Consider the following 13,716-nt stretch of genomic DNA (forward strand, 5'->3'; position numbering starts at 1 on the left):
ACTTATAGAAAGCGTAAGCAAAAGTAACCCCAATATGACTATAGGAAGTAGAAATTTTTTTTATAGCTATCAATAAGCGACCTACAACTTAGCTCTCATCATCATTCTCTCCCAGGGTGCACTATTCAGAGATACTCTGTTATGTCAGATTCTGGATCTCTCTTCTTGTGTAAGTTGGTTACATGGTCATTCAAATCTTTGATGGGTTTCACTTGCTAATTTAGGAAATACTTCTAAAGGAAGTCACAGAAGTGGGGAAGGGGGGCAGTTATTCACTGGCCAGTTTGTTCACTTCCAATAGTGACTGATTTGCACTTTTTTTTTCAAGTGTAATGCATACTCCCACTGCATTCATGGTCTCGTCTCCTGACATCCAGAAGGAAGATTTGGCCACCTTGTTGGCTCTGCAGCTTATCAGTTTCTTAGCATGCTCCTTCTCATAAGATTGGTGAAGAAAATATTTGGTAAAGTTCTCCAAAGCCACATCTTCTTAGTCACAGTAGTAAGACAGACAGGTAGACATAGGAAGTGTATGTAGCACTCCAAGATGATCTGGTGGTTAATGACAGCATTCTGTTTCACAATTTTTAAAAATGAAATCTTTCTATACATCCTATTCTGTAGTCTTTTTAATAATTCATTAACATGCCACAAATTTCCTTTTATGTAAGTAGAGCCTACAGCAACATTTTTAATGGCCACATAGTATTCCAATATAAGGACATAGAGTAATCCATGTAACTAACGATATCTTTGAAAACTTTGTTCTTTTGCTCCATCATTCTGCTATTATAAACACTACTGTGGAATATAAGTGTAAAAACATTTTCCCACATTTGTCCAATTCAGTACTGAAATTGTTAGAAATAACTCATGAAATCTGATTGCTAATTGACAAGCTATGTGACTAAAATTTTAAGTTTACATATTAACTTGCTTATGAAGGTGGGTGCATTTCAACTAAATCTGGGAGGGTTAAGTGTGTATGGGAATACATTTGGAAGAAAGTGATAGAAAAGGTGAAGGGTTATTCCAGGAAGGGTAAAAAAGGAGAGTCTATCATCGTATCTCAAAGATTTGTAAAATGACAATATATGCCAGCTAGTAATCCAAGTTAGTGATAGGCCACTATTAAAAAACCAAGTGACAAGAGGATAAAATATCTAATAAAGTTCTAAAGTACTATTTTGAAATTGGCATTTTAATAAAAATGTGTTGACAATCACACTTGACTGTAACTTATATTTAGGATCACAATATTTTTCCTCTTTTAAAAAAATATGTTTTTATTGATTTTAGAGAGAGAGAGGAAGGGCGAGGGAAAGAAAGACAGACACATTGATGAGAGAAACATCAACATCGGTCGACTGCGTCCTGCACACCCCCAATCGGGGATCGAGCCCACAACCCGGGCATGTGCCCTGACCAGGAATCGAACCAGTGACATCTTGGTGCATGGGTCAAAACTCAACCACTGAGGCACACGGGCCAGACACAATATTTTCTCCCAGTCCTTACCCAATCAATCAAATGGTACCTGGGTCCAAAATAGATATTCCCTTCTTGATCTACCAAAAATAGTCTAAATGATATACATCTTAGCAAGAAAAGAATACAGTATTATGCATATTAATTTTGCTAATGTAATATAAGATGTAATGTTAAAAACTATATGAAATTATTTTTAATAAAGTATAACACAATCATAAGTTTTGGAAAATAGAACTTTTCATGAATCCTACAAGGATCAATACTACATTCTTTTCTAAAGTACAAGAAATTATCTAACAAAAACAATCCTTAAGTTTATATTATGTATGTATAGCTATCATTACCAAAGAATGTGGTTTTTACTTTTTGTGACCAAACTTATTATTTTAAATTTTACATATAAATCTTCCTGTTAAACCCATGGCCACACTTCATTAGATGATTTACTAAATATAGCTAATCCTATTCTTGATGACCCATGATCATCAATAAGAGCTATCAAAAGGCATGGATCCAGAGACATGGAAGCATGGAACAGAGTATGGAATCTCAGAGGGAAAGTGGGAGAGGGAGGGAGGATGGAAAGTAATCAACCAAAGACCTTGTATGCATAACCCATGGACACAGGGCCTGGGGCGGGCTGGAGGAGTCAATGGAGGAAAAAAGGGAACATGTGTAATACTTTCAACAATAAAGATTTTTTAAAAAGAGCTAAGAAATGTTTATGAGGTCAATAAACTGTTGGTTTCACTCTCAGAATCTTCATAATGCTTGGTTTCTGTAGCAAATGATTTTCTTGTCTACCTTCTGTCAGGTACCTTATATCAACATGTATTTACAGCAGTTTTCTACCCCTTTGGCAGCATTTAATCTACTGCCTGCTATGACCTAAGAATAGCAACTATAGAAGGAACCAGCTAACCACGCTAACTTTATACACAGTTCTTAGTCAATAAAGTGCCATTTTCATATTTCTTTCCAGAAAAAGTTCACAGGTGTATTGATCAAGGGTCCTTTAAAAAGCCCATGTATGGATTTAGCAGTATACCAGCTGCTGCAAGTCTGATAATGAAAAACCAGGAGTATAAAGACTAAGAATTCTGAAAACAACAAAAATCTATGATTACAATAATAAAAATAACAGATTCTACATAAACAAAAGCTCTTACCATGAGCATTATGGGCTCATAGACTCTTTGCTTAAATTTGTCTCTGTTATTTCTCAGCCATAAAACAGCATCATATGTATCACGATATCTCTGTCTCAGCTTATCTTCCTTTTGATTCATAAGATTGTCAAATTGTACAATTTGATCATTCACACCTAAAATTGAAAAATGAAACAAAATATTGTTACCTTGAAAACTTTCATTAGTAAAATAATCTATTAATAATACAAAAAATCTGAAACCGGTTTGGCTCAGTGGCTAGAGCATCGGCCTGCGGACTCAAGGGTCCCAGGTTCAATTCCGGTCAAGGGCATGTACCTGGGTTGCGGGCACATCCCCAGTAGGAGATGTGCAGGAGGCAGCTGATCGATGTTTCTCTCTCATCGATGTTTCTAACTCTCTATCTCTCTCCTTTCCTCTCTGTAAAAAATCAATAAAATATATTTAAAAAATAATAATAATAATAATACAAAAAAAATCTTAGATCCACAAATTACAAACACCACTTAGCAAGTACCCAGGTACAGAAAAACCCATCCATAACAAAACATTCTCAAATTTCCAAATACTTGGAATAAAAAGCGATTAAGCTATCAAAAATAAAAATAAAAGTAGGTCAGATAAAAAGGAATGAGAAAACATTAGCCTTCCAATCAGAAGACAATCACAATAGGCGTTCAAAATTGAGAAAAATTATTTTTAACTTACCATTATATATACAACATTGAAGAAAAGGGATAATGAAATAAAGTTATTTTCTAGGATATCAAGACTCTAAAATTAATTCCCTAGTACCCCTTCTTAGGAGGTTACCTGAAGATGTATTCTAACAAAATAAGGGAATAATGTAGAGGGGAAAAAAACCCCACAAAAACAGGAGACATGAAATTCAGAAATAGCTTTATCCAACACAGAAAAGGATCTGAGAAAAATTCCAGATGACTGCCATGCAGAAGGCCTTGAAAACAATCAGTTTAGAAAGGACAAGGATGGCAGGATCCAGAACTCAAGAGAATGCCTGATAAGATAGGTTGGTGTTTTGTTTTTTTTTTTCAATTTAAGAAAATGCTAAAACAAATGGTGCTTAAAAAAAAAAAAAGGTAAATTATAAGCTTTAAAAACGCTATCAATGAAAGGAAATTAAATCATAATACAATACTATGAACAAGTTTCATTGTAATAATATGAATAATACTTAATATTTCTAGCTTAAGAGTTAACCCATAAACAGAGCACATAAAACTTGATTATGTTTAATAAATTAATTCAACATAATTAATGACTAATAACTTCTTCACAAAATGTTTTCAGCCTTAACAATATAAAAACCAGAGTACAGATTAGAGAATTTAGAATGTAAGAAAGGAGGAAAGTAAAAAGGATGGGAGTACTAGTATTTTTAGCTTACAGTATACATTCAAGAAATAGTGACAACTGTTAAATGACAAAAAGAAAAATTATCCATAATACATATTAAATTTTAATGATTAATAACTAATAATCTCATTTGAAGAACTACAATAATAGGGAGGGGATTTATGAGCTTAAGCCACATCTAAAGTAACAAAATATTAAGAGACGATGTCTAAATATCACATGATCTCACTTATATGTGAAATTGAGTATAATAAACTGACAAACAAAATAGGTCCAAAGGCATGGATGCATAGGACAGATAGATCTCAGAGGGGAGTAGGGGGGGACATAAGAAGAGATTAACCAAAGAACTTATATACATACTAGAAGCCTGATGCACAAAATTCATGCACGGGCAGGGTCCCTAGGCCTGGCCAGCGATCAGGGCCGATTGGGCCTGTCTTCTCCCAGCTGCCAGCCGGGGCCTTCCTTCGTTCTACGCTGCCTCCTGGTGGTCAGCGCATGTCATAGCAAGTGAACTCCCAGTCGGTCGAACTCCCAAGGGGACAATTTGCATATTAGCCTTTTACTATATAGGATTTGCGTAGCCTATGGACACAGACAATAATGTGGTGAAGGCCTGGGGTGGGGCAGGGGCTGAGTGTAGGAGGGTAAAGGGGGAGGGATGGGGAATAGCTGTAATAATGCCAACAAGAAAAAAGGCTAAAATTAACAAATTAAGCTATGGTGAAAAAGAATATGCTGAAAATACAGAAAGGACTATTAGAAAAAATTGTTGAAATAGTTAAAAGTGCTTACTCTTGAGAGGGGTCTGGAGGTTAGCAACATGTTGGGCCTCCCTTCTAGTATTCTTTGTTTTTTAACTATACACATCGAATACTTTGATAAATATATAAAAATGGGTGCTTTTAAAAAATTGATCTTATACTAGTATATATAGAGCAAAAACGAATATGGCATATCCTCTTTTTGAATAATGCTATAGATCTATCCACATAGTCTACATGCAAGCATGTCAAACTAGCGGCCAGAGGGCCGCATGCCTCGTTTATCGCGAGTTTGACATGTTTCGAAGGAAAGAAAAGCAAAGATATAAATGGACAGGCTTCAAGGATGGAAAGTTTATGAAGGCTAGAACAAAAAGCTTAAATTTGATATGAGAAATAATAGTGAGTGACTTTGTAAAGAAAGCAAAGCATTTTTAGAGAATTAAACAAACTGACATAATCTGATTTAAGACAATGGCCAGCCACTGGCAAATGATACATGATAGCCATAGGTAAATAAGGCACTAAGTTTGAAGAACTGAGCTGAACTTCCTCAACAGGGAGATCTGAATATTGAAAGACATGGTATCGGGGGGAAAAAGAAAGCCCATCATCAGATATAGCTCCATTTTATAAACATCGCTTCATCCTAAGTTTAATAAAACTTACTCTTTTTCTCCTTCTCTAGAGTTTCCCTCTCTTTAAGCTTATCAATTATCTCGCTTTCACATGATTCCTTTTCATCTTGAACTCGTCTCAGATCATTTGTAATGTCATCGATCTGGGGTTGAAGATTCACACAGTTTTCTGTGGTCCTCAGTTCATTTTGCAAATCTTCTATCATTTTTCGGGTATTACTTATTCTCCTCTGTCGGTCAAGCTCTGCATTTTGTTTTACTGTTAAAGCCTGCTGAAGTTCCTCAATCTAATAAAACAAAAGACGGTTAGTACTGGAGATTGTTTTTTTTCTCCTAGTTTATAAGGCTTTTATAGTAATATAGTTTTTAAAATGCCAACAATCTAAGAACATGATGGTCTTACTCACTAAAACTTATCCTGCTCGAATTAGACTGTTACTCTTACCAGGTTATTTATATCTTTACTTGTTCACTAATACATCCTAAGTACCTAGAGCAGTGTTTAACATATAGTTAACCTTCATTAAGTATTTGCTGAATAAACAAATTATTTATAAAGCCAACCAAATATCTAGAAAGCATGTATTAACTTTCTAGATATTTATAGGAAGTAAATGCATGCTTCATTCATATCCTAACACTGAAATTAAAAGACACACAATATGATACTTTGAATAAAGTTAATAGAAATGATTATTTTACCCTATTAATTTTAAACTAAACTATTTTCTTCCAACAAAATTATTTTCTACTAACACTTCAAATTAATTGTGAGATTTTTAAACATTGACCAATATGTTTAGATTTGTTAACTTACATTCAGGGTAAATTATTTTTTTGAAAACCTCTATCATATAAGTTGTCAGTGAAATTTTTGTCAAAACCAGACATAGTCTATCTAAGACAGAGTTAATATTTTAAGACACACACACATAAACATAAATACACACTTATGCACCCACTTTATTAAATAAAATAGAATTTTATATCAAAATAGACAAGGCTAACACAACTCATAATTTGCCTATTAGCTTACTTTCTTTTCAAGTCACATTTATTCTCTCCTCATTATAAAAGTAAGAACATATTGATTATAGAAAATATGGAAAATACAAAAATCTATAATCTTGCCTATTAACTAGGAGATCAGGGTTTAGTTTCCTTCAGGGCACATGCCCGTGTTGTGGGCTTGATCCCCAGTAGGGGGCATGAAAGAGGCAACCAATCAATGATCTTTCTCATCACTGATGTTTCTCTCTCTCCCTCCCTCTTCCTTCCTCTTTGAAATCAATAGAGATATATTTTTAAAAATCTATATATAATCTTAATGCGCTTACACATTTCATTTTATTGCCTATCTATAGAACATATTTTACTCAATGGCATGACTAAAAATATATTAAGAGCAGTTTCTCATTATCCTCATATGTCCTTGCAAAATAAAATTCTAATACGTACATAATGTCCTGTTATATGGACATACTACATTTTACCCATTCTCTATTGTTGGAATGGGTTGGTATCAATTTCTTCTTCCTAAAAACTTAGCTTTGAAAGAGTTAAGATAATAAACAAAACATATGCCAAAATCCCCTCTCCTGTACCAATGCACAGGAGAAAAAAATATTTGAAAAATTAGGTTATATATCTGAAAATTAACAATATTCAATGGGTCTAAAAGAAGAAAGCAAACAAGAAGCCATAGAGTTCAGCAAGGGAAGTCCAAGCCATTCAGGAGAATAAATAGGCATATCACAGAAGAGAGGCATAGAATTAAGAATCACCAAACACATGAGGAAGTCCAACTCCATGAAAAACAAGAAATTTAAAATAATCTTGCCCTCTTAGCAAAATGGAGTCATCTTAGGTACCAAAAAATCATCCAAGAAACTACGATGACTAACCCCATTATACCCATGTTTATTAGCTCTGGCACAGTAAGTCCAAGCTTCCTAGATCACCAATCTTCACTAGGATACCATTTCTATTCTACTATCTTCCATTTCTCTTTTTGTACTAACTAAAATTTGGCTATTCCTGACATGCTTCTCCCTACAGCCCTCTGAACTGTGACCTTTTCCTTCCATAAGTCTTCAGAGTACTTCAGGACTCAGAGGTGAGGAAGGTGTCCTGATTAATCTCCACTATACTACTTCCTCCATTAACAGCCCCAATTCAGTTCCTTTGAAGACCATGTGATAAGACTTTAACACCATCATCTTTGTTGCTGGGTTATTACCTACCTCCCTCAAAATTCTTCCTTACCCTCTTCTCTCAGTGATGACTTTAGTACCAGACTGACTCATTGTCGTCCTCTCCATCATTATGTCTGTCATCATGAGACTTCAACATACATACAGAAAAATAAATCTAACTCTTTGTCCTCTAAGTGTTCCTTGACTTCAACTTCACCATCTCTATCTCTCTCTCTCTCTCTCTCTCTCTCTCTATATATATATATATATATATACACACACACACACATATATATATATATATATTATTGATTTCAGAGAGGAAGGGAGAGAGAGATAAACATCTATGATGAGAGAGAACCATTGATGGGCTGCCTCCTGCACGCCCCCTACCGGGGATCAAGCCCGCAACCCTAGCATATGCCCTTGACCGGAATTGAACCCGGGACTCTTCAGTAAGCAGGCCAACACTCTATCCACTGAGCCAAACCAGCTAGGGCAACTTCACCCATCTTTACCTAAAACCCTCCTCCCTCATCCACCTTCTTTTACCGTTACATTCTAGATCATGTAAATCTCCCTAAATCATACTACATCTGAAAACTCTATATCCACAATCCTACTCTTTGATCACCATTTCCTTTCCTTCCATTTTATTTGCTATACTATTCCTATTCCAACCATCCTTTGGCCCCATATGGTCCTACAATCCATTGACCTTAGTACCTTTTAAAAAATCCACCACTTCTTTCCTTAACCTGCTGAGGTTCCAGAACCCTCCACTATAACCACTCCCTTGCAAAGACCTATCAACACACCACTAATCCTATTATCACACTGGCCAGGAGAAAGCCTAATTCTTTTTAAACTTAACTATATACCTTCTATCTACTAGTATCTGTATTTAAGCAATTAAACTAATTGGAGAAAATCTCTAAAACCGGACACAGTTTAAATTTATGGCCACAAAACTTAAATACGCACTTCAAACAACCTATTGCATTTCTCTAACAAATGTAGTTGTAATTTGTTACATTCTGAGAAGAGTCCACATCTTTCCCTCCTTCCTCAATCCTTTATTGCTACAGGCTCTCTACTCACTCAGCTAATGTTCTTGTCTTACATTTCCAATGGTATATTCAAAATCAGAGTTCTCTGATCAGAGTGCTTTTCCCATTTTCATATCTATCACCCTAACTTCCAGCAATACTCACTCTGCTTTATCTTGTATAATGTAAGGAGAGTTCTCATTGCTACCTAACTAAATCTAACCCTGCAAGGCTACTCCAAGCAGTGTTTCTCAAATTATTTATGAAGAACAATTTATAAAAAAAATTTCAAGACATCACAAGCCAACTTTTATTAATTATAATAAATTATTAACAATCATTTTGGTAAACTATCTGGCCTACGATATTCTACTTCTAGAATATTATCAAAGAGAAACAAAACTGTATGTTCATAAATAAATGTATATGAAATATTTATGGAAGCTTTATTGATTATATCCCTAAAGCAAAAACAACCAAAATGTCCACCAATGGCAAATGAATAAACAAATTGTGATTTCAAGAAAAATGAAACAAACAAACCAAAAAATACAACATATCAGAATTTGTGGACACAGCTAAACAGCAATGAGGAAAATTTATACTATTAAGTTCATACATAAGATGAAAAGTCTCAATCTGAGCTTCTACCTTAAGAGCCTAAAAAAAGGAGCAAAATATACCTACTTACACAGAGGAAAGGAAATAATAAAGGTAAGAACAGATATCAATAAAATTGAAAAGAGAAAAATAAATGAAACAAAAGACTGGTTCTTTAAAAAAACCCACATTAAATTTAACAAAACTCTAGCAAGACTGACAAAACAAAAAACAATCCCAAAACAAGTTACCAATATCACGAATGGACAGGGGCATCACTGTATCATTACAGACCTTACAGACATCAAAAGGATAACTGGAGAATCTATAAACACATAAACTTAACAACTTAAGACAGAATGGACCAGTTCCTCAAAAAACACTAGCACAACTCATCCAACTTGAAATCGATTATTTGAATAGCCTTAACTATTAAGTTGAATTCATAACTTTAAACTCCACTTCAAAAATATCCAGATCCATGCCAAAACCGGTTTGGCTCAGTGGATAGAGCGTCGGCCTGCGGACTGAAGGGTCCCGGGTTCGATTCCGGTCAAGGGCATATACCTGGGTTGCGGGCACATCCCCAGTGGGAGGTGTGCAGGAGGCAGCTGGTCGATGTTTCTCTCCCATCGATGTTTCTAACTATCTATCTCTCTCCCTTCCTCTCTGTAAAAAATCAATAAAATATATTTAAAAAAAAAAATATCCAGATCCAGATAGTTCATTTGATAATTTTTCAGAATATTTAAAGGATAATTAACAATTCTACACAATCTCCCCGAAAAAACAGAAGAGGAGGAAACTCATTCATTCTCAGAAACACAGGAATGGAATTTTCTGAACTTGATAAAGAACGCCTATAAAAAATTATAGCTAATATTATAGTTAACTAGAGGCCCGGTACATGGAATTCGTGCATTCTGGGGGGGGGGGGGGGGTGTCCCCTCAGCCCGGCCTGTACTCTCTCGCAGTCCGGGAGCCCTCGGGGGATGTCTGACTGATGGCGTAGGACAGTGGTCGGCAAACTCATTAGTCAACAGAGCCAAATATCAACAGTACAATGATTGAAATTTCTTTTGGGAGCCAAGTTTTTTAAACTTAAACTATATAGGTAGGTACATTGTTATTAACTTAATTAGGGTACTCCTAAGCTGGCCTTTGCTAAAAACATCCTCAATCTGATTGAGGTAGGTTCGCTGAGGTCGACCCCTTCCAACTCTCCCATCCACTCGTCTTGTATACTTGTTTCGTCTATTCTTAAATTGATGACAAAAATACCTGTAGGATTTGCAGCTGGTTGGAAAAATACAGGTAACTTTATGCTTCGAGTAGGTACTTTTGTCACCCACGCACGATTTGCAGACGTGACTAGCACTAACCACTGCACAATGAGACTGCTGACTGACTGGCTCACTCAACTCGTGCATGAATCGCGCGCCTCCCCTGCGCTGCGTATCCCACGGCCCATCTGTGCTGAGTCTCCCATCGTCCGACCCGACCAACACCCCCAACTTCTTTTTTCTTTTTTATTTTTTTTAAAATATATTTTATTGATTTTTTACAGAAAGGAAGGGAGAGAGATAGAGAGTTAGAAACATCGATCAGCTGCCTCCTGCACATCTCCCACTGGGGATGTGCCCGCAACCCAGGTACATGCCCTTGACCGGAATCGAATCCGGGACCTTTCAGTCCGCAGGCCGACGCTCTATCCACTGAGCTAAACCGGTTTCGGCCCCAACTTCTTTTTTAAAAAAAATATATTTTATTGGTTTTTTTTACAGAGAGGAAGAGAGAGGGATAGTTAGAAACATCGATGAGAGAGAAACATTGACTAGCTGCCTCCTGCACACTCCCTACTGGGTATGTGCCCACAACCAAGGTACATGCCCTTGACTGGAATTGAACCTGGGACTCTTGAGTCCGCAGGCCGATGCTCTATCCACTGAGCCAAACCGGTCAGGGCACCCCCCACTTCTTCTAACGCCACTTCTTCAAAATAGACTCATCCAGGCCGAAAACCGACTTCTGCGCATGGGCCACAAAGTTTCAATTGCACTGTATGTGCGCGCCCACATGGTATTTTGTGGAAGAGCCACACTCAAGGGGCCAAAGAGCTGCATGTGGCTCGAGAGCCGCGGTTTGCCGACCACTGGCATAGGATGTCAGTTGCACATCCTTAGCACTGTCGTGGAGGCGGGAGAGGCTCCCTCCACTGCTGCTGGGCTCGCCAACCGTAAGCCCAGCTTCTGGGTGAGCGGTGCTCACCCTGTGGGAGCGCACTGACCACCAGGGGGAAGCTCCTGGGTTGAGTGTCTGCTCCTTGGTGGTCAGTGCGTGTCATAGCGACCGGTCGTTCCGCCATTCGGTCAATTTACATATTAGCCTTTTATTATATAGGATGGTGCAAAACTGAATGCTTTCCTCCTAAGATCAGGCAAAAGGCAAAAATGCCTAAACTTACCATTCTTATTCAACACAGTGATGAAAGTTTTAGCCAGTACATAAGGAAAAAAAAAAACAAAACAGAAATAAAAGGCATACAAATCAGAAAGGATGAAATAAAGCTGTCCTCATTTGTAGATGACAACAATGCCTATGTAGAAAATGACAAGGAATCTATTAAAAGGAGAGGGTTAGAGAAAGATATAGACAGAAAGATATGGAAGAAGCCTGGACAATGTTGCTCAATGGTTTGAGCACTGACCGATAAACTAGGAGGTCGTGGTTCGATTCCAGATGAGGGTACATGCCTGGGTTGCAGGCTTGATCAGTAGGGGGTGTGCAGGAGGCAGCTGATCAATGATTCTCATCACTGATGTTTCTCTCTCTCTCTGAAATCAAAAATATATTAAAGAAAAAAATGTGTTATTTAAGCTTTAAGAGTAATCAGTAGAATAGGTTTAAAATATATAACTTCAGAAAAAATAGATTAAGAAAATCTTGATCAATAGAAATAAAATAGAAAGGAGCACAGGAGGAATCAAACCATGCAAAGCAAGTAGTAAACAGTAAATGTGAATTGGCTAAACTCCTTTACTATATGAAGCCCACTATTTATTATTTATAGTAAATAAAATGAATCAAAACATGATCTAGAAAGAACAAAATAATAATGCTTTAAAATCTAGGAAGCAAAAACTAATATAATTTAAAATAAATAGATAAATCTACACTCATAGGTATTGACACTTTAAAACTGAATAAATCAGAAAGATAAAAAAATAAGTAGGACATTTGTGTAAATATAATTATAGTAAGCCTATTCTAACAGATATCTCCAGACCTAAAGACAAACTACACATTCTTTTAAATTATACATAGAACATGTATAAAACTAAATATAAAAGTCCAAAGAGGTCTTAAAAAATTCTAAAATGAAGTTATCAAGACCACATTTATTGCCATGCCAGTGTGGCTCAGTGGTTGAGCACTGACCTACAAACCAAGAGGTCACAGTTGAATTCCTGGTCAGGGTACATGCCTGGGTTGTGGGCATGTTTGGAGGTTCTTCAAAAAATTAAAAATAGAACTAGCATGATCTAGCAATTCCACTTCTGGGTATTTATCTGAAGAAAACAAAAATACTTAACTTAAAAATACATATGTACTTCCATGTTCATTGCACTATTATTTCTAACTAGAGGCCCGGTGCACAAAAATTTGTGCACTCGGGGGGGAAGGGGGTTCCTCAGCCCATCCTGTGCCCTCTCCCAGTCTGGGACCCCTCGGGAGATAATGACGTGCTGGCTTAGGCCTGCTCCCGGGTGGCAGAGGGCAGGCCCAATCCCTGGATGCAGCCACTGGTCGGGCTCAGAGCAGGGCCGATTGGGGAGTTGGGTCGCTGCTCCCTGACACGCACAGAGCCGGGCCCATCAGGGGGGTTGGGGCTCCATACCCTGTCACACACAGAGCAGGGCCCAACAGGGGGTTGAGGAGCTCCCCCCTCTCACTCACAGAGTAGGGCCAATAGGGGAGTTGGGGCACCGCCCCCTGTCACACACAGAGCAGGGCGGATCAGAGGGTTGGGGCGCTGCCCCCTGTCATGCACAGAGCAGGGCCCATCAGGGGGGTTGGGGCTCCATACCCTATCACCCACAGAGCAGGGCCCATCAGGGGGTTGGGGAGCTCCCCCCTGTCACACACAGAGCAGGGACCACCAGGGGGTTGAGGAGCTCCCCTCTGTCACTCACAGAGTAGGGCCGATAGGGGAGTTGGGGCACCGCCCCCTGTCACACACACAGCAGGGCGGATCAGGGGGTTGGGACGCCGCCCTCTATCACCCACAGAGCAGGGCCGATCAGGGGGTTGGGGCGCCGCCACTGTCACACTCAGGGCAGGGCTGATGGGGAGGTTATGGTTCTACCCTGTCACACACAGAGCAGGGCCCGTGGGGCGGGGGGGGGGAGGGAGCTGGGGCGCCGCACCCT

General features: G+C 38.1%; 1 protein-coding gene across 4 annotated transcripts in view; it reads right to left on the reverse strand.

Annotated features, from left to right (window-relative positions):
• Nucleotides 1–13,716, reverse strand: part of SMC5 (structural maintenance of chromosomes 5) — an 81,980-nt gene that overhangs the window by 33,693 nt on the left and 34,571 nt on the right. For all 4 annotated transcript variants that reach the window (XM_070431520.1, XM_070431518.1, XM_070431519.1 and 1 more), the window contains 2 exons: nucleotides 5,474–5,729; nucleotides 2,661–2,815 (listed from right to left, as the gene is read on the reverse strand). In XM_070431520.1, the coding sequence (XP_070287621.1) occupies nucleotides 2,661–2,815; nucleotides 5,474–5,729 (411 nt within the window). The remainder of the gene's footprint in view (nucleotides 1–2,660; nucleotides 2,816–5,473; nucleotides 5,730–13,716) is intronic.

Source organism: Myotis yumanensis, unplaced genomic scaffold, assembly GCF_028538775.1.
Source record: "Myotis yumanensis isolate MYYU_CA2020_CCGP unplaced genomic scaffold, mMyoYum1.0.hap1 SCAF_12, whole genome shotgun sequence".
Taxonomy (NCBI): domain Eukaryota; kingdom Metazoa; phylum Chordata; class Mammalia; order Chiroptera; family Vespertilionidae; genus Myotis; species Myotis yumanensis.